At 41.6% G+C, this 20,912-nt stretch overlaps 1 protein-coding gene, 2 non-coding genes and 4 pseudogenes across 3 annotated transcripts; 1 reads left to right on the top strand and 6 right to left on the bottom strand.

The window, feature by feature from the left end:
• The first annotated feature begins 11,277 nt into the window (after nucleotides 1-11,277).
• On the top strand, nucleotides 11,278-13,212 carry LOC132124763 (uncharacterized). The gene has a single exon (XM_059535915.1). It carries the CDS (start codon nucleotides 12,037-12,039, stop codon nucleotides 13,210-13,212), a length of 1,176 nt encoding a protein of 391 aa, XP_059391898.1. The 5' UTR covers nucleotides 11,278-12,036.
• A 3,725-nt stretch (nucleotides 13,213-16,937) lies between these two features.
• LOC132125997 (5S ribosomal RNA) lies at nucleotides 16,938-17,058 on the bottom strand (annotated as a pseudogene).
• Nucleotides 17,059-17,253: 195 nt separating this feature from the next.
• On the bottom strand, nucleotides 17,254-17,374 carry LOC132125996 (5S ribosomal RNA; annotated as a pseudogene).
• A 193-nt stretch (nucleotides 17,375-17,567) lies between these two features.
• Nucleotides 17,568-17,686, bottom strand: LOC132125788 (5S ribosomal RNA). The gene has a single exon (XR_009427172.1). It is a non-coding gene; the product is annotated as a 5S ribosomal RNA (ribosomal RNA).
• Nucleotides 17,687-17,920: 234 nt separating this feature from the next.
• LOC132125986 (5S ribosomal RNA) lies at nucleotides 17,921-18,041 on the bottom strand (annotated as a pseudogene).
• A 46-nt stretch (nucleotides 18,042-18,087) lies between these two features.
• LOC132126005 (5S ribosomal RNA) lies at nucleotides 18,088-18,209 on the bottom strand (annotated as a pseudogene).
• Nucleotides 18,210-18,442: 233 nt separating this feature from the next.
• On the bottom strand, nucleotides 18,443-18,561 carry LOC132125871 (5S ribosomal RNA). Its single transcript, XR_009427251.1, has one exon. It is a non-coding gene; the product is annotated as a 5S ribosomal RNA (ribosomal RNA).
• Nucleotides 18,562-20,912: the final 2,351 nt, after the last annotated feature.

Below are 20,912 nucleotides of genomic sequence, written 5' to 3'. Positions count from 1 at the left end.
TCTAGAAATCCCTCAAATGAAAAGTGACCTCAGCATTATTGCTCAAAAGGTAAGTTCCTCTGATTTTCATTGCTTTTAAAATAGTTTCTCAAGCAGAGCTGTAGAGACTTGTGATGTTGGGCTGATTGATAGTGTTAATTATTTGATGTATTTGCACTTTAATTTATTGAAGAGAATAACTATATTTTCCTTCTATGAACCAGACTGAAAGGACTCCTGTGGAGAATCTAGATTCCTCCTCCTCGACTTTTGGAGAAGTGCAACCGGTCAGTAACTCCCTTGCATTTTAATGTAATTCCCCTTCACAAATTGTTGAAGAGTTTTACTATGTTTCTTTCTTCTCTTAAGACTCCAGAGAGGACACCGAGCCGAGAGGAGCCCTTTAGAGAGAGTCCCATGGTGACTGAGAGCTTTCGAGAGACACCACAGGTGTGTATAACCCTTTTATACCTAAGATTTTTCTGTACTTATTTTACTTATGGCTCCAACTGAGCTATAGGGATTTTTATGTTGGGATAGAGTTAGTGGTAATATGTAATTTACTTGCCCCATATGCATACAATTGTTGAAGAGTTTAACAATGTTTTTCTTCTCTAACAAGACTGCAGCAACAGCTGAGACCTCAGCAAAAACACAGGTGAATAACATATTATGTAGTAAGAATGGGTATAAACTGTGTGCTTTGTAGGAGCCAATTAGTGTTATAAGTGACAATCATCCTTTCCTCCTGCCTCCCTTGCTCCTCTCCACCCACTGTCTTTTCTCCTTCCCTACTCTCCATCCAACCTCCTCCTTTCCCCCACCCTGTCCTCCTCCTCCTCTCCTTTAATAACGTTTAGCAACAATGATTAATTTGTTTCATGTCTTTATCATTAATATGCATTACACATCAATCTGCATTTATACATAAAAACCTATTAACTATTGGGAAGCTAAGCATAAGAATCAATATGAAACATGAAAAAGTTTGTTTGTTGCCAATAAATTAATTTTGTGATGTGAAATTATTTTTCAGATTGAAGTTATAAAGGGCTCTGGGGTGTTTTGCCAGGCAGAAGCGTGGAAAGCTGCCCGCCTTGCCACCTCTGCTACTGCCATGGTGCGGAATCTGCTGCTGGGCACCTTTGATTTGGAGACTTTGCTGAAAAGCAACCTGAATGGTACAAAACAACATGTTCTTATCTCTTCTGTCCTTGAAAAAAAAAAGAAAAAAAGTCAGTCATATTGTGTGGGACAAATTATGTTTGTGTGCGGGCATACCATCGCTTTTTTACCTGCCATTTTGTATTTCCTGGCACCTCAAGAAAACGTGATGTGTATATAAAAAAATATAGTTTTCTTCACCTTCATTTTACCCCCATTTCATAATAATTTTGAAATATTACTTTAAGGTGGGAAGCCAACCAGAGGGGATGGGGAGCAGCTGGTCGCCCTTGACCACATTAAAAAGTCAGCCATTATTGGTGAGTAAATGCATTATGCGTTAAGAAGGGAAAACAAAACTTTTATAAGTTCACTACTTTAACCATAGCCTACTTGTATCAATGTTTATTAGGCATCAATGGAGACTGCATAAGGTAGAGCACCCATTATTATTACTGTATCTGCTTTGGGCCTATATAATACTAATTCATCGATTGTTCTTTTCTTGATCCTACCTTTCCTCTTCTAAAGCCACTTTTCTGGGGTATTGCACTGTAAGGTGTGTAGTCCTCTATTTTGTAGAACATATAGTGTTGCAAATAACCTCATGGCACTAATTGTTGTCGTCTGAAGTGTTAATAAATAATCATATTTACCCCTCCTTCACCCTTAATCCCCTCTGTCCTGTGTTTGTGGCTTATTTTGTCTATACCGGTGATTGATTTGCTTGATTTTTTATTTTTTTGTTGTTGCTTCGAGTAAACCTTGCATGGCATCTCGCCGGTGAAATGTGTGTGTGAATGGGTCAATGGGAGGCCATTGTAAAGTATTTTGGGTACTGTTGGGTGCAGAAAAATGCTATAAAAGTGCAGCCCATTGACAACTAGATATGTTTACATTAGAGATGCACTGATTGATCGGCTGGTGACCGGAATTGGCCGATTTTCCACGTGATCGGCCGTGACCGGCGACCGGCTGGTCGGTCTGGCAAATGTCGATTTTATGCCGGTCAAATGCACTCTGGCGCCGCATGATTAACATCGCGCAACATCACCATCACATGTGCACACGGAACTCACATGTAGGAAACCTCGTGAATTACGCCCATTCAGACCGAAAGCGCGTATTTTTTTTGGCGTAAATCAATGAGTGCATTCACAACGGGAGCAGGAGCAGCGCGTGAGCGTCAAGCAGGAGCGTCGCGAGCAGTGAAGCACGTGTTTCGGCGCCAAGTCTATTTGCTGCACTGCTCACGCTCAATTAAAGGGAAAGCACACTTTTGATGCACAAAATAGCCTAAATAGGATTTCGAAAAAAAAAGTGCCCAAAATGCACAGAATTTGCGTGGTTTAACAAGAACTGGAGTAGGTATGTCAGAAAATTAAACGAAGACTAATATTTATAGAAAATGTACCCATTTAAACTTGTTTTTTATTATTCAGTTTGTACAAGTGATTACAATAGGCCTGTGTGTGTGTGCTTTGAGAAATATCTTTATACTGCAAGGCTATATTTATTTTATTTTTTATTTATATATTATTTTATTACCATTCCCTGTCTTCATACAGACGTTTAGTTTGCTAAATACATATATAAAAAAATTATTGGATATTGAATGTAAAAAGGAAATGGTTCTTCCATAACCCTGCACTTTAGATGTCTGTGAATTACCCACACCTGGAATAATTTATAGAGTTATATTTTATAGCGTTTATCTGTTCAAAAAAGTATGTACTATGCAAATTGTAAAATGTTCTATTACAGAAAAGATATAAAATAAATATTTGTGTGTGCTGTAAAGTGGTTAGAAAAAATGAAATCGGAATCGGCTAAAATCGGTATCGGCAGGTCAAACTCTATGAAAAATCGGAATCGGCCCAGAAAATTGCAATCGGTGCATCTCTAGTTTACATGTGCAAAGTTTCTTACATCAGATTAAAAATTGAGGGATTGGAAAATCTGAATTAGTTTACATGGAAACAAATAATCTAATCATGACGTGCATAAACATGCACCAAGCCTTATTCGGAAAAATATAATTTTGACATCTGCAGAGCGGCCTTAATTTCCCTAAAACAACTGCAGAAGTTGTACTTAACCTGTATTTTAAGCAAACCAATTTTTTTTGGGGGGGGGGGGGGGGGGGGGGTGCTGATGTTTCCAATCAGAATTTCTTTCAGATTTAGCAAAATCCAATCAGAATCTTCCAATTGACGTTTTTACATGACACTTTTTTTTATTATGATCAGCCCTTTATCCAAAATGTGTCCAATCGCAGCTGTACTGTAAGCACTTTGGGTTCCTGATGAAGCACTATATTATTATTATTATTATAATTTTTATACTGTCTTATTATTTTTTTTTTTACTGTCTTCTCTAGAAGCTACAATGAAGAAGTGGCCGGCAGCCACCCGAGGACAGATTGGCACATCTATAAATGCAAAGCTCACGGAGCTAAGAAGATCGACAAGATAATTTTTTATTTATTTTTTGTTCAGTTTTTGTCTTATTTTTGTTCTTGTAATATTTGATTGTTCAAGTAAATAAAAGATGTAAATTTCTACATTTTGGGCTTTTATTTATGTTGTCTAGCAGCTATGGATTTTAATAATTTTACTAATATATAGGTGAACATATATGTGCATATATGTGTGCATATATGTACCTTTATATGTACACATATATGTACATGTATATACACATATATGTACACATGTATGTACATGTATGTACACATATATGTACACGTATATGTACATGTATGCACACGTATATGTACACATATATGTACATGTATGCACACGTATATGTACACGTATATGTACATGTATGTACACATATATGTACATGTATGCACACGTATATGTACACGTATATGTACATGTATGCACACGTATATGTACATGTATGCACACGTATATGTACGTATATGTACACGTATGTACACGTATATGTGCACATATATGTGTACGTATATGTACACATGTATGTACACGTATATGTGCACATATATGTGTACGTATATGTGCATATATGTACATATAATATAGGAAAACGGCCAATTTTATATATGTCACATATATTAAAAACATATATCAAAACCTATATTAAAACATATATGTTTATATAGGTTATTTCCATGTGGGTAATTGATGTGGAACAGAGAAAAAATAGCTTAAGAATTAAAATAGTAAAAAAAAATATCTAGATGAGGGTCACAAAACAGCATGGAAAAAGACAATGCAGTATTTTTTAAACAAATGTGGGGATTTTAACATGGGGGATGGAATTTTATTGATGAAAACGAAGAATTGGATGGCAGAAAGATTACCAGAGTTTTATAGAGAAATGTTTAGTGCCTGGGGAAAATTTTTAGACAAAGTTGAGAATGATCCACATGGGAGAGAAAACAGTTTAAATCAACCTCTATTTTTAAACAAAAACATTTTAAAACAAGACAAAGAAATGTTTTTAAAGAAATGGATGGATGTGGGGATAACAAGAGTGAGAGATGTTTTGTATGAATTTAAAGAAGGATTTTTACCGACACAATTTATTGTGGATGCAATGGAGGAGGCAAAAGAAGATTACAGTGAACAAGTAATAAAAAATAAATATGAAATCATTAAAAATGCAATACCTAAAGAGTGGATTAAAAGAATAGAAAGGATGGAAGGAGAACCAAACGAGAAATGTATTAATGTGAAATTAGGGGGAAAACTGTATGATTTTAAGGAATGTACTCTGAAAATGATTTATTGTGCTTTTATTGATGATGTTTTTAAAGAGCCGATTGTAAATGGATACTGGATGCAGAAATTCAAAGATTTAAAAAAAGAGTGTATATGGAGAATCATGACGGGGAAATGTGTGGAAACAAAATTGGAATGTTTGGAGTATTTTATAAGGCATAAAGTGGTTTTTACTGACGTAATTTTAAATAAAATAGGAATGGAAGAAAATGATCTGTGTAAAGTGTGCCAGGAAGAGGAAGAGGGGATTTTACATAGGTTTTTACATTGTAGAGAGCTAGAGGACTTTTTAAGAAAATGTAAATGTTTCATTAAAGATGTGACTGAGGAGTGGGATGAAAATGTAATGGAATGTAACAGAGTTGTGATGTTTGGTTGGGAAAAAAGTGTCAAAACAAAAGTTTCATTAATCTTTGTGTAATGCTAATGAAAAGTGCAATATGGGACAGAAGAACAGTGGCTAAAAAGGAAAAAAATTGTGTTGGATGTTTGGAGTATGTTTAAAAGAAAAACAGAATTGGGTGCTGAACTCGTAGTTCTCGTAGATACTAACGCTCGGCTCCGAAGCGAAAAGCTGGAATGCATTGCACCTGCTGCCTTCTTATACTCACGCAGTGATCAGCGGCAGCTGGATGCAATAATTGCATGCCAATGTGCATTGGCTCGTTTAGTTTAAACTCGAAGTAGATTCGTCTATCGAAGCGATATGCCATATTCTTCGGTCATCGACGTGGTGTCGAGAGTGACCGACTGAAAGGGAACTATAATTTTATGTAATGTACATGCTCCAAATGCAGAGGATGAAAAGAAAATATATTTTAATAATTTAAATGATAATATAGAAAAGTGGGAAAAGGTTGTATTAATGGGTGACTTTAACACTGCTTTGAGTAGAATGGACATAGCAAAAGAAGTGATGAATTGCTTTGTGACAAAGCTGACCTAATTGTCACTGCTGGGCAACACTGGCACACGCACACACACCTACACTTAAGCAGAAATACTTACCTTTGTAATAACTCATGCTCGTTTCCCTCCTGCTGTTCCGCCGTCGGAAGCGCGGGTGCACACGCGGTCCCGATGGCACATACGCGTTTGACATTATTTCATCTTCCCCTCCACATCCGTCAATATTCATAACCCCGGACATTTCACACACTCACACTGCGCATTGTTTGATGTTGTCTGGTCTCGTCAGTGTTTGTTATATTGAATTGGGCGTGAATGAGACGCTGCCAAACAGAGTGATCGAGCGGCGATCAGTTATGACGTCACTGACTGCGCCAGCCAAACCATTGTTTTATATTAGTAGGGGGTACCTTGTTTTTGTGTGTATATAAATTAAATGGTTAAATGTATTATTTTTGTGTTTAATGTTTTATTTGTTGATTATGTGTTTGAGTTTGTGTTTAGTATTAATTATTTGTGTAAAAGAAGTAGAAATGTGAAGTCCCATGTGAAGGGGGTGGAGTCTGGCCTATATAAGGTCAGGTCAGATTAAAACTCATCACTTGTTTACCAAGTCGGAGCGAGAGAGCAACTGTGGTGCCTCAAGCGATCTTTCCAACTCCTGTATATTGTAGAGACTTACCGGTATATATTGACTTTTTTCATTTGGATTTTTCCCTCTTTATTTTCTGTTTGTTGTTTCTTTGGTACTTTGTGCACCTGTATATATATTTTTTTTCACTATTGAACTGTATTAATTTTTTGGCACTGTAAATAAATTTCGCTTGCACATAAGTGCTATTGCAGGCTGAGCCATCATTTAACATCTTTTACGGACATTCACAACGTCTCCTAGCGAGTGGTGGTTCCCGCTTTATCACATATGGTGGCAGCAGTGGGATGGCAACCCGCAAGACAGCGCCAAAAGGTGAAAAACCCAGGACGGGTTTGCGGTCCCAGGGGAAGGTGGTGGCTGAAAAGGATGTGGCTTGGGATTCAATGGAATCTACGGAGGACGAAGAGGCAGCTACATGGCTTCCTGAAGCATCAGCAAAGGCCTGTTCACCACAGACCAAGCCCTTCACAGCCGGTGAAATGTCTGGTGAAGTAATGGTGTCTTTGATGCGCAAATTCCTGGACGCACAAGAGGAGAGGGAAGAGAGATATCTGCGAGAGCTCCGTGGTCTACGAGAATCCATCGTACAGTCAGCACGGCCTGCAGAGACCTCGTATGACATGGATGATCTGCGGCTGGACCTACCAACTCCGGCAGCACAAAGAGGGCCTACACGAGACAGGCAAGCACATGTCCTAGACTCCACAAATGTCCCAGTATCAAGTCAGCCAATGCAGCGGTCTGAACCAAAGATGCCAGCCTTCCAGCAGGGGGAAGACATCGAAAACTATCTTCGGTGGTTCGAGCGGTTGGCCAGGACCTGGGGGTGGCCTGAGCAGGAGTGGAGCTTTCGACTTGTCCCGTTGCTGACAGGGCAGGCACTGGAGGCATACTTAGCGATGGATGAGGAGAACGCGGAGGTGTATGCTGATCTAAGGGAGGCACTGCTGGAGAAATTTAACATCTCACCAGAAACTTACCGCCAGCGCTTCCGAGTGTCCTCTGTTCCAGCCGGAGAGTCACCAACAGAAACGTACCATCGCTTGAGGAATCCGTATCGACGATACATACGACCTGAGGAGCATACTAAAGAGGAGATTGGTGAAGCTATTACCCTGGAGCAGCTTCTTCGTGTACTCTCGTATGATACTCGCACATGGGTACGGGAGCATGAGCCGATGACAGGCCTGGTGGCAGCAAAGCTGGCTCAACAGTACATGAATGCTCACAGGGGAGGCCTGCGCACTCAACCACCAAGAGGTACTGTACGTTCTGTTTCCGATCGCTCTAGGGCTGAAGCTGAGAAAAGTCGTGCTCATCGTATAGACCATGCACAAGGACAAAAATCATCTGTGGGCAAGGGACACAAAGCGTCAGTGTGTCCTGTGCAAAAAGCAAAATTGACTGGATTTTGTTATGTTCCTAGAGAGGAAGACAATGTTAGAGACTCTGTAGAGGAGAGTCAAAATATGTGTAAGGGGAAAGTTAATGGACATTCGTTGCAAGCTCTTTTGGACACTGGTAGCACTCTTTCTTTGTTAAAACCATGTTTTGTGCCAAATATAAATTATGTAAACACTACCGCTGTTCAATGTGTACATGGGGATGTAAAGCAGTACCCTAGAGCTGAAGTCGTTGTTGAGGTGTATGATCAATTGTACTTGTTAAATGTTGCCATAATTGATAACTTACCAGCTGACATGATTTTGGGTCAAGACGTACCAGTACTAAATGATCTGTTACAAACCACCAAAAACTCTGAAACTGCTACTCCCTCTGCCACTGTTGAAGTGTCATGTCCTGTTGTCACCCGGGCACGAGCCAAGGCAGGTCTGCAGCCACTGCCGGACACTGCAGGGCAGCACTAAGGGCCCTAGGAAGTCACGCCGACAGCGGCGTCTAGAGAAGTACATGGGCACCCCAGTCTCTAAGACCTCTGTGGATGGTCTTCATGTTAGTGGCTGGAGGATTCCAGAGGACATTGCGAAATTACAAAGGGAGGATGAGTCTTTAAAATCAGTCTTTGAGAAGGCGGGGTGTGAAAATGCAGCTAATCTGTGCAATGAAAAATATGTTGTGTTGAATGGATTGTTGTATTTGGAGACAAATGATGTGACACGTTTAGTTGTTCCAACATGTTGCCACCATATTGTCTTACATTTAGCACACACTGTTCCCTGGGCTGGCCACCTAGGACAGCAGAAAACATATGCACGCATTAGTTCACGGTTCCACTGGCCTACACTATACACAGATGTTCAGACATATTGCAATACATGTGTCATCTGTCAAAAACCAGTGTTGTTTCCCAGCGGGGCAAAGCACCCCTGCATCCTCTCCCTGTGATCTCTTCTCCTTTCAGACGCATTGCCATGGACATCGTAGGCCCACTTGAAAGAAGTAGTGCAGGACATCGGTACATCCTGGTGGTCAGCGACTACGCTACAAGATATCCAGAAGTGTTTCCACTCCGATCCATCACAACGCCGAAAATCATCCATGCCCTCGTCCAAATGTTCTCCAGAGTAGGCATTCCAGAGGAGATCCTGACAGACCAGGGAACTAACTTCACCTCACGGTTAATGGGGCAACTATACCAGCAGCTGGGTATCAACGCCATCAAGACGACCCCATACCACCCTCAGACAGATGGTCTGGTGGCTGCCTTTTGTGCTTTTTGCCTACAGAGAAGTACCTCAAGCCTCAACTGGGTTCTCACCATTCGAACTGCTCTATGGATGGCAAGTGCAGGGACCATTGGACCTACTGAGAAGAGGGTGGGAAGACCCTGCCTCCAGAACTGAGGAGAAAGGCATTGTGCAGTATGTTCTAGAGATGAGAGATCGACTTGAGCGGTATAGGGAACTAGCCAAAGAGAACCTGCAAGAGGCACAAAAAGCTCAAAAACGATGGTATGACCAGCATGCAAGACTTCGACAGTTCCAGCCGGGGCAGAAAGTTCTACTCCTATTGCCAAAATCATGGAATAAGCTGTTGGCCAAGTGGCAAGGGCCATACACCGTTGTCCGCAAGATGGGGCCAGTGACCTATGAGATCCACCACCCTGACAAAGGGAAGGCTAAACAAACTTACCACATAAACCTGTTGAAGGAGTGGAGAGAGTCGAACGGTATGGCAACAGAGACGTCACTTCTAGTACGGAAAGTGGAGGATGTGGAGGATGAAGGTTCAGAGGCAGGAGCTCAGAGACAGGCGTCAGTGGTGAGCTTGGATCACCTAGATGACGTGAAAAAGGAAGAGCTACAGCAGCTGGTGAACCAAATTCCTGCTTTGTTCCGCCAGAGACCTGGGCGGACTAAAATGTGTCAACACACCATACACCTGACCGACCCAGCACCCTCAAGACAGCGGCCTTACCGTGTTCCTGAAAGGTTGGTGGAGCCTCTAAAGGAAGAGATCAAGATGATGAAGGAACTAGGAGTAATAGAGCCCTCGGTGAGTGAATGGAGTAGTCCCATGGTCATCGTACCAAAGAAGGATGGGACACTGCGTGTCTGCATCGACTTTCGTAGACTGAATGCGCAATCAAAGTTTGATGCCTACCCAATGCCACGAGTGGATGATTTATTGGAGAAAATTGGACAGGCTCAGTTTATCACCACCTTGGATCTGTGCAAGGGCTACTGGCAGGTGCCCCTCGATCCAGCCTCCAGACCATACACAGTGTTCCGGACCCCACTGGGGTTATACCAGTTTACGTTCCTTCCGTTTGGCCTGCATGGGGCACCTGCCACGTTCCAGAGGTTAATGGATCGAGTCCTCCAGGGCTGTGAGGAATGGTCTGCTGCTTATTTGGACGATGTGGTGATCCACAGTAACTCCTGGCCTGAGCATCTTCAGCATGTGCGACAAACCTTGGAGAAGATACAGGCAGCTGGGTTGACACTGAATGTAAATAAATGTGAGTGGACGCGTCAAGAAGCTGGATACCTTGGATACCACTTAGGCAATGGCCAGCTGCGACCACAGGTGGACAAGGTGGAGGCAATTCGGCGGAGCCCAAGACCCAGAACAAAGAAGGAGGTGAGGTCTTTCCTAGGGTTAGTGGGCTGGTACAGAAGATTTGTGCCAAACTTTGCCTCAAATGCAGTACCCTTGACGGACTTACTGAGTAAGTCAGTAAGCAATCCAGTTCCTTGGACTGAGGATTGTGAGACAGCATTCAACACGCTGAAAGAAAAGATGTGTTCCAGCCCAGTCCTACAGAGTCCAGATTTCTCACAACGGTTCCTGGTACAAGTGGATGCTTCAGCGACAGGAATTGGTGCAGTGTTGGCACAAGGAAGTTCAGGAGAAGAAAAACCAGTTGTTTACCTTAGCCGCAAGCTGTTGCCCAGGGAAACCCGATACTCTACCATAGAAAAGGAATGTCTTGCCATCAAGTGAGCCCTTGACAGCTTACGGTACTACCTCCTTGGGTGAGAATTCGATCTTGAAACTGACCACAGAGCATTGACCTGGATCCAATCGATGAAAGACCATAATGCCAGAGTTACAAGATGGTACTTGTCCCTGCAACCATACAACTTCAAGATACAACATCGACCTGGCAAACAGAATGTGGTCGCTGACTACCTGTCCCGGTTCCCAGTCAGTGCGTGGCTTGGAGAGGGGGGAGGTAATGTGACAAAGCTGACCTAATTGTCACTGCTGGGCAACACTGGCACACGCGCACACACACACACACACACACCTACACTTAAGCAGAAATACTTACCTTTGTAATAACTCACACTTGTTTCCCTCCTGCTGTTCCGCCGTCGGAAGCGTGGGTGCACACGCGGTCCCACCCGCATTGTTTGATGTTGTCTGGTCTCGTCAGTGTTTGTTATATTGAATTGGGCGTGCGATGGTCGGTGTTCCGGTGCGAGACGCTGCCAAACAGAGCGATCGAGCGGCGATCAGTTATGACGTCACTGACTGCGCCGCGCTGCCGCAGCGCACCGGAAACCAGCCAAACCATTGTTTTATATTAGTAGGGGGTACCTTGTTTTTGTGTGTATATAAATTAAATGGTTAAATGTATTATTTTTGTGTTTAATGTTTTATTTGTTGATTATGTGTTTGAGTTTGTGTTTAGTATTAATTATTTGTGTAAAAGAAGTAGAAATGCCTGAAGAAGTGGGTTTTTACCGTCTGTTATTACCCATTTGAGAAGTCCCATGTGAAGGGGGTGGAGTCTGGCCTATATAAGGTCAGGTCAGATTAAAACTCATCACTTGTTTACCAAGGCGGAGCGAGAGAGCAACTGTGGTGCCTCAAGCGATCTTTCCAACTCCTGTATATTGTAGATACTTACCGGTATATATTGACTTTTATTCATTTGGATTATTCCCTCTTTATTTTCTGTTTGTTGTTTCTTTGGTACTTTGTGCACCTGTATATATATTTTTTTCACTATTGGACTGTATTTATTTTTTGGCACTGTAAATGATTTTCGCTTGCACATAATTGCTATTGCGGGCTGAGCCATCATTTAACATCTTTTACGGACATTCACAACGTCTCCTAGCGAGTGGTGGTTCTCGCTTTATCACATATGGTGGCAGCAGTGGGATGGCAACCCACAAGACAGCGCTAAAAGTTAAAAAACCCAGGACGGGTTTGCGTACCCAGGGGAAGGTGGTGGCTGAAAAGGATGTGGCCTGGGATTCAATGGAATCTACGGAGGACGAAGAGGCAGCTACAAGGCTTCCTGAAGCATCAGCAAAGGCCAGTTCACCACAGACCAAGCCCTTCACAGCCGGTGAAATGTCTGGTGAAGTAATGGTTTCTTTGATGCGCAAATTCCTGGACGCACAAGAGGAGAGGGAAGAGAGATATCTGCGAGAGCTCCGTGGTCTACGAGAATCCATTGTACAGTCAGCACGGCCTGCAGAGACCTCGTATGACATGGATGATCTGCGGATGGACCTACCAACTCCGGCAGCACAAAGAGGGCCTACACGAGACAGGCAAGCACATGTCCTAGACTCCACAAATTTCCCAGTACCAAGTCAGCCAATGCAGCGGTCTGAACCAAAGATGCCAGCCTTCCAGCAGGGGGAAGACATCGAAAACTATCTTCGGCGGTTCGAGCGGTTGGCCAGGACCTGGGGGTGGCCTGAGCAGGAGTGGAGCTTTCGACTTGTCCCGTTGCTGACAGGGCAGGCACTGGAGGCATACTTAGCGATGGATGAGGAGAACGCGGAGGTGTATGCTGATCTAAGGGAGGCACTGCTGGAGAAATTTAACATCTCACCAGAAACTTATCGCCAGCGCTTCCGAGTGTCCTATGTTCCAGCGGGAGAGTCACCAACAGAAACGTACCATCGCTTGAGGAATCTGTATCGACGATGGATACGACCTGAGGAGCATACTAAAGAGGAGATTGGTGAAGCTATTACCCTGGAGCAGCTTCTTCGTGTACTCCCGTATGATACTCGCACTTGGGTACGGGAGCATGAGCCGATGACAGGCCTGGTGGCATCAAAGCTGGCTCAACAGTACATGAATGCTCACAGGGGAGGCCTGCGCACTCAACCACCAAGAGGTACTGTACGTTTTGTTTCCGATCGCTCTGGGGCTGAAGCTGAGAAAAGTCGTGCTGATCGTATAGACCATGCACAAAGACAAAAATCATCTGTGGGCAAGGGACTAATTTGTTTTTATTGCCAACAGCTTGCACATAAGTGCTATTGCGGGCTGAGCCATCATTTAACATCTTTTACGGACATTCACAACGTCTCCTAGCGAGTGGTGGTTCTCGCTTTATCACATGCTTAAATTAATTGATAAAAATGATCTAATAGATATATGGAGAGAACGAAATTAAGGAATAAAAGATTTTTCAAGGCAACAGTTGGTAAAAGATAAAATGAAGCAGAGTAGAATAGATTTTATGTTGATTAAAAGAAATATGGCAAGAAATATTGACAAGATATACAGGTCCTTCTAAAAAAATTAGCATATTGTGATAGTTAATTATTTTCCATAATGTAATGATAAAAATTAAACTTTCATATATTTTAGATTCATTGCACACCAACTGAAATATTTCAGGTCTTTTATTGTTTTAATACTGATGATTTTGGCATACAGCTCATGAAAACCCAAAATTCCTATCTCAAAAAATTAGCATATCATGAAAAGATTCTCTAAACGAGCTATTAACCTAATCATCTGAATCAACTAATTAACTCTTAACACCTGCAAAAGATGCGTGAGGCTTTTAAAAACTCCCAGGCTGGTTCATTACTCAAAACCGCAATCATGGGTAAGACTGCCGACCTGACTGCTGTCCAGAAGGCCATCATTGACACCCTCAAGCGAGAGGGTAAGACACAGAAAGAAAATTTCTGAACGAATAGCCTGTTCCCAGAGTGCTGTATCAAGGCACCTCAGTGGGAAGTCTGTGGGAAGGAAAAAGTGTGGCAAAAAACGCTGCACAACGAGAAGAGGTGACCGGACCCTGAGGAAGATTGTGGAGAAGGACCGATTCCAGACCTTGGGGGACCTGCGGAAGCAGTGGACGGAGTCTGGAGTAGAAACATCCAGAGCCACCGTGCACAGGCGTGTGCAGGAAATGGGCTACAGAGAAGCAGCACTGGACTGTTGCTCAGTGGTCCAAAGTACTTTTTTCGGATGAAAGCAAATTTTGCATGTCATTCGGAAATCAAGGTGCCAGAGTCTGGAGGAAGACTGGGGAGAAGGAAATGCCAAAATGCCTGAAGTCCAGTGTCAAGTACCCACAGTCAGTGATGGTCTGGGGTGCCATGTCAGCTGCTGGTGTTGGTCCACTGTGTTTTATCAAGGGCAGGGTCAATGCAGCTAGTTATCAGGAGATTTAGGAGCACTTCATGCTTCCATATGCTGAAAAGCTTTATGGAGATGAAGATTTCGTTTTTCAGCACAAACTGGCACTTGCTCACAGTGCCAAAACCACTGGTAAATGGTTTACTGACCATGGTATTACTGTGCTCAATTGGCCTGCCAACTCTCCTGACCTGAACCCCATAGAGAATCTGTGGGATATTGTGAAGAGAAAGTTGAGAGATGAAAGACCCAACACTCTGGATGAGCTTAAGGCCGCTATCGAAGCATCCTGGGCCTCCATAACACCTCAGCAGTGCCACAGGCTGATTGCCTCCATGCCACGCCGCATTGAAGCAGTCATTTCTGCAAAAGGATTCCCGACCAAGTATTGAGTGCATAACTGAACATAATTATTTGAAGGTTGACTTTTTTTGTATTAAAACTTTTCTTTTATTGGCCGGATGAAATATGCTAATTTTTTGAGATAGGAATTTTGGGTTTTCATGAGCTGTATGCCAAAATCATCAGTATTTAAACAATAAAAGACCTGAAATATTTCAGTTGGTGTGCAATGAATCTAAAATATATGAAAGTTTAATTTTTATCATTACATTATGGAAAATAATGAACTTTATCACAATATGCTAATTTTTTGAGAAGGACCTGTATAAGTAGGGAAGAAAACCCAAAAGCTTACAGCACCTGGTATTATTCCCAGGCAGTCTCCCATCCAAGTAGTAACCAGAACCAAACATGCTAAGAATCAGAGATCGGGCATTGACTCTTTTTTTTTTTTTTGCAAGATTATTATATAATTAGTGAAAAATTTCCGAAAAGCTTACAGCACCTGGTATTCCCAGGCGGTCTCCCATCCAAGTACTAACCAGGCCCAAACCTGCTTAGCTTCCGAGATCAGACGAGATCGGGCATAGTTTTTTAATTTTTTTATTTTTTTTAACATTGTATAACTACACATTATTTCAAACAGAAAAACGTGTACATTTCCACATTTTATATTCATTCTTTCTCATTCCTTTTTTCATTTACAAACACCTTTCTTTAATAACTCAGATTTATGCTATATTCTTGAAAGCATTCCAATATTCTTGTACCCTTCCCTGTGAGGATTTTATAAAACTTCTCAACTTGTCCATTCATACTAAAATAATTATATAAAGTATGTATATGTCCCTCCAACTTTCTTCTAAAAAAAAGCCACATATTAATATTGCAACTTTTTTCTCTCATTACATTACGTCTACCCCATATTAAATATATTGCTATAGATAAAATGAAATTTACTATATACATTTCTTTCCCTTTCCCTTTTATACCAAGTAAAAAAAAAAAGATTCCATTCCAATTGTCTTTCAATTTTTCCCCCAAAATTTCCTCAACAAACATTTTAAATTTCCTCACAAAATCTTCTAGTTCAGAACAGAATAAAAACAAATGTAAAAGCCCTTCATCTTCTTTTTCACATACATCACATCTTGCATTTTGTTCAAACCCCATTTTACATAATCTCATTTTTGTATAAATTACAATGTGTCTTAAAAGAAAATTAAAATTCTCAATCACTGGATCCATATACAGACATCCCAAGTCTCCCGGAAGTTCCGGGAGTCTCCCGCATATTGAAAGCGGCTCCCTGAGACCCGCAAATTAGTTAAAATCTCCCGGTATCTAGACCGAGCGAGCAAAAGCGCGCATGCGAAACAGATACTGTGTTTCAAACCGTGTAGCGCACGCACGGCAGAGAGGGAGAGGGAGCGAGAGATCTTGCGTGTGCGTGCTAATGTGCGTGTGTGCGAAGCGCATGTAAGACAGAGAGCATCCTGATTGGCCTGTTTCTGCAAATCAACCAATCAATTGTCAGTGTGGGCGGGCTTTTATCTCTACTCCTGAACAAAATTAATCAGTAATGTCTATCTAGAAACAGGAGCACCATGGCAGAGGGAGAGTGCCACAAAAAAAAAAAGTATAAGACACATTTTACGGCAGACTACACGAAAGTGTACCCCTGTCTTATAGGTGTCAAACATAATGACAGTCTTGCTCAAGCATTGCCCATGGTGGGTTATATGATTGCAAAAGGCATGTTGAGGTGAGTTGACAAGTTTCATTTCATCTGCATATTATTCAGGCTAGTTGCCAAGGCTACATGAAAACAACAAACTCCTTAGACCTGTTTAAAGTTGCAATGGAAAATAAATAAAAGCAGTTTACATAAATTGTATAAACAGATTATATAAATAGTAAAAGTAATCTACATCTTTAAACATAATTAACGAATAATTACATAGGCCTATAGCTTATAGAAATAATATTTTATGCTTCTATATCTTTTAGGGACCACAACATGTTAGGGAGGGTAAGCGCAGGGAAGGCTGCTCCAATATATCTCTGTTCCCCAGATAGGCAAAGTCTCACTGAGAAGGTGACTACACCTGAGGTGTATTTCCTTCATTTTGGGGGGGGGGGGGGGGGGGTCTTCGGGATACCTCCCTGAAATGACTTTTTGCAGGTTGGGATGTCTGCATATAACCTATTCTTAAATTCTCCCAAATATTTTCAGATTCCGTGCCTGGAAATAGTCTATTCCAAAAATTTTTTTTTTTTTTTTGCAAGATTATTATATAATTAGTGAAAAATTTCCAAAAAGCTTACAGCACCTGGTATTCCCAGGCGGTCTCCCATCCAAGTACTAACCAGGCCCAAACCTGCTTAGCTTCCGAGATCAGACGAGATCGGGCATAGCCAGGTTGGTATTTAAAGATCAGCCACTCTAATCTCCAGTACATTATATAAGTAGGGAAGAAAACCCAAAAGCTTACAGCACCTGGAATTATTCCCAGGCAGTCTACCATCAAAGTAGTAACCAGTACCAAACATGCTAAGATTCGGAGATCGGGCATTGACTATTTTTTTTTTTTTTTTTTGCAAGATTATTATATAATTAGTGAAAAATTTCCAAAAAGCTTACAGCACCTGGTATTCCCAGGCGGTCTCCCATCCAAGTACTAACCAGGCCCAAACCTGCTTAGCTTCCGAGATCAGACGAGATCGGGCATAGCCAGGTTGGTATTTAAAGATCAGCCACTCTAATCTCCAGTACATTATATAAGTAGGGAAGAAAACCCAAAAGCTTACAGCACCTGGAATTATTCCCAGGCAGTCTACCATCCAAGTAGTAACCAGTACCAAACATGCTAGGATTCGGAGATCGGGCATTGACTCTTTTTTTTTTTTTTTTGCAAGATTATTATATAATTAGTGAAAAATTTCCAAAAAGCTTACAGCACCTGGTATTCCCAGGCGGTCTCCCATCCAAGTACTGACCAGGCCCAAACCTGCTTAGCTTCCGAGATCAGACGAGATCGGGCATAGCCAGGTTGGCATGGCCGTAAGCGAAAACTGCTGCAAAGAGAGGGCTATTTAAAGATCAGTCACTCTAATCTCCAGTACATTATATAAGTAGGGAAGAAAACCCAAAAGCTTACAGCACCTGGAATTATTCCCAGGCAGTCTACCATCCAAGTAGTAACCAGTACCAAACATGCTAAGATTCGGAGATCGGGCATTGACTCTTGTTTTTTTTTTTTTTTTGCAAGATTATTATATAATTAGTGAAAAATTTCCAAAAAGCTTACAGCACCTGGTATTCCCAGGTGGTCTCCCATCCAAGTACTAACCAGGCCCAAACCTGCTTAGCTTCCGAGATCAGACGAGATCGGGCATAGCCAGGTTGGTATTTAAAGATCAGCCACTCTAATCTCCAGTACATTATATAAGTAGGGAAGAAAACCCAAAAGCTTACAGCACCTGGAATTATTCCCAGGAAGTCTACCATCCAAGTACTAACCAGGCCCAAACCTGCTTAGTTTATGAGATCAGACGAGATCGGGCACAGCCAGGTTGGTCTGGCCGTAAGTGAAAACTGCTGCAAAGAGAGGGCTATTTAAACATCAGCAACTCTAATCTCCAGTACATTATATAAGTAGGGAAGAAAACCCAAAAGGTTACAGCACCTGGAATTATTCCCAGGCAGTCTACCATCCAAGTAGTAACCAGTACCAAACATGCTAAGATTCGGAGATCGGGCATTGAATCTTTTTTTTTTTTTTTTTTGCAAGATTATTATATAATTAGTGAAAAATTTCCAAAAAGCATACAGCACCTGGTATTCCCAGGCGGTCTCCCATCCAAGTACTAACCAGGCCCAAACCTGCTTAGCTTCTGAGATCAGACGAGATCGGGCATAGCCAGGTTGGTATGGCCGTAAGCGAAAACTGCTGCAAAGAGAGGGCTATTTAACCCTCTGGAGTCGATTAACGCTTATACGCGTTTTGCGGGTTAATTTCCTGATAACGCCGAAAATAACTTAAATTGCACTTCCAGTTTTGATCGTACAGATAAGAGCAATACATCAATCGTATCTGTAAAGTGTTTACTATTTTTTATATACACTCGTGATAAAAACAAAACACTATACTTTTGTAGAATAAAGAAAATAAACAGTGTGCGTTATCTGCCATCTCTGTCTCTGTCACCTCTCTTCACAGACACCTAAATGAAACAACCCGAATCTCAGCGAATACTTGCCTCAAATACAAGATAAATATATCTATAGAAAGCTTAAAATGTCTACTTTTAAATAAACAGATTCAAGTAAAAAACAAATAATAAATGTTTATGTAATTTGTATAAAAGTAAGGACTGGTCCAGTTTCTCCTGCATCGTCTCATTATAGATAATGTGTTCCCGCCTACCTCTTAGCGCGCTGTTCATATGGAAATGAACTGAGGTGAGCCAGGTAATCACGTACACGGCCACGAGAAATTACATAAAACGTAAAGGATCATCATAGAAATTTACTTTTTTCCTGCGCGTTTGGATGATGGCACGCTACACGGGTGAAGAAGCGCTTCGGATGATCCTGGACATCGACGAAGAGGCTGCTTTCTCCTCAGAGGAAGAACATGACTCAGATGACGAATGTTTGCATTTTGAAGATCGTCTGGACCCAGCTGAGGATATAATTCCTGACGAGTAAGCCTTTTATTATTACCTTCATGATTTAAAATGTTGCTCAGCTATAGCATATTTTATATCTACATTTGGACGTCTCCAAACAGGCTTGACTAAAATCAGAGCAAAGCATGTATTTAACTATATATTATGATATATGATGATGATATATTGCCTATGTAATTATATAATACACATATAATGCTATAGGCCGATATATATACATATCTTATATCTCTTACCAAAATTAACCATGCTTTTTTTTTGGAATCTATTTAATTTTATATATTTTTTTTACATTGTGGATTGTTTAGACTGTATTTTTCAAAATGCTGAAATTGTTTACCAACTTAGCTTGTTGGCGAATATCAGATGTGTTAAAAGTTTCAAAAGTGTTATACCCGGCTATTGGCGTTCGCGATCATCCGAGGTGTAAATGTATCATAAAGCTGCAAATGTCGCTGATAAGTGGGCCATCGGCAGACATACACGCGCGTCTATTCTTATAAGTGATGTAATGTTTTATCAGTTATGAATCCTCTGGTAATTGCTAACAACACTTTCAATTTTCTTTTAGGACTGTGGCTGCATCATCGGCAATGTGCATAACAAAGGGACCCGAGTGCGTGAGTTCGCTGGAAAAGCATATCGAGTAAGTGCACAGTATTGTAGTTTTATTATGCCTATGCCTAAAAAAATTTGGCAGTGGATGAAAGAATGGTGGCATGCAAAGCAAACACAGGAATGACTCAGTACATGAAAGCCAAGCCAACCAAATGGGGCTTCAAGTTGTTTGTTCTTGCGGATTCATCAAATGGATATACTGCAGATTTTGCTGTTTACACAGGAAAGAACCACTTTCCCACAGGCCATGGACTTTCATATGATGCTGTGACATCTCTGTTGGACCGTACAGTTTTGAGCTCTGGGTACCATGTATACATGGATAATTTCTACACTAGTCCCAAGCTCCTAAGAGACTTGTTTGCTTTGAAGTTTGGTGCATGTGGGACTTACAGAGACAACAGGAAATATTGCCCTCGGAATGCAGCTAACTCCCTCACCAAAAAATCTGTGAGGGGCTCCATCAGGTGGATTCGAGACAAAGATCTTGTGTTTGTGAAATGGATGGACACACGAGAGGTGTCTGTCTGCTCCACCATCCATGCTGCTTACACAGGAGACAATGTGCTGAGGAGGGCAAAAACACAAAATGGATGGAGGAAAAAGAGTTTTCCATGTCCTGCACCTGTGACTGCCTACAACCAGCACATGGGGGGTGTTGACCTGTCTGATCAGCTGTTACAATACTACAGTACACAGCACAAAACAATGAAGTGGTACAGAAAGCTATTTCTGCACTTCTTGGACATTGCTGCCACCAATGCTTATATTTTACACAAAGAGCTTTATGGCACCATGACCCACAAGGAGTTTATGGAAGAACTAATTGCAGAGCTCTGTGGTGTGTCACAGAAAATACCACCAAAGCGGACCAGTGCTGACCATGTGCCTATTCCAGGATCTGAGCAGCCCTCAGGTGCCACTGCTGGTCGCCGGACTTGTATGCTTTGCAAAGTAAAGCATGGTAAGAGACAGGACACTCC

The sequence above is a fragment of the Carassius carassius genome, chromosome 43 (assembly GCF_963082965.1).
Source record: "Carassius carassius chromosome 43, fCarCar2.1, whole genome shotgun sequence".
Taxonomy (NCBI): Eukaryota; Metazoa; Chordata; class Actinopteri; order Cypriniformes; family Cyprinidae; genus Carassius; species Carassius carassius.
Note: the sequence above shows the minus strand (reverse complement) of the source record. Positions and strands in the feature narration are given on the sequence as shown.

Excerpts from the sequence above, each read along its gene's own strand:
- LOC132124763 (XM_059535915.1), top strand. The coding sequence starts at position 12,037 with ATGGCAACCCACAAGACAGCGCTAAAAGTTAAAAAACCCAGGACGGGT.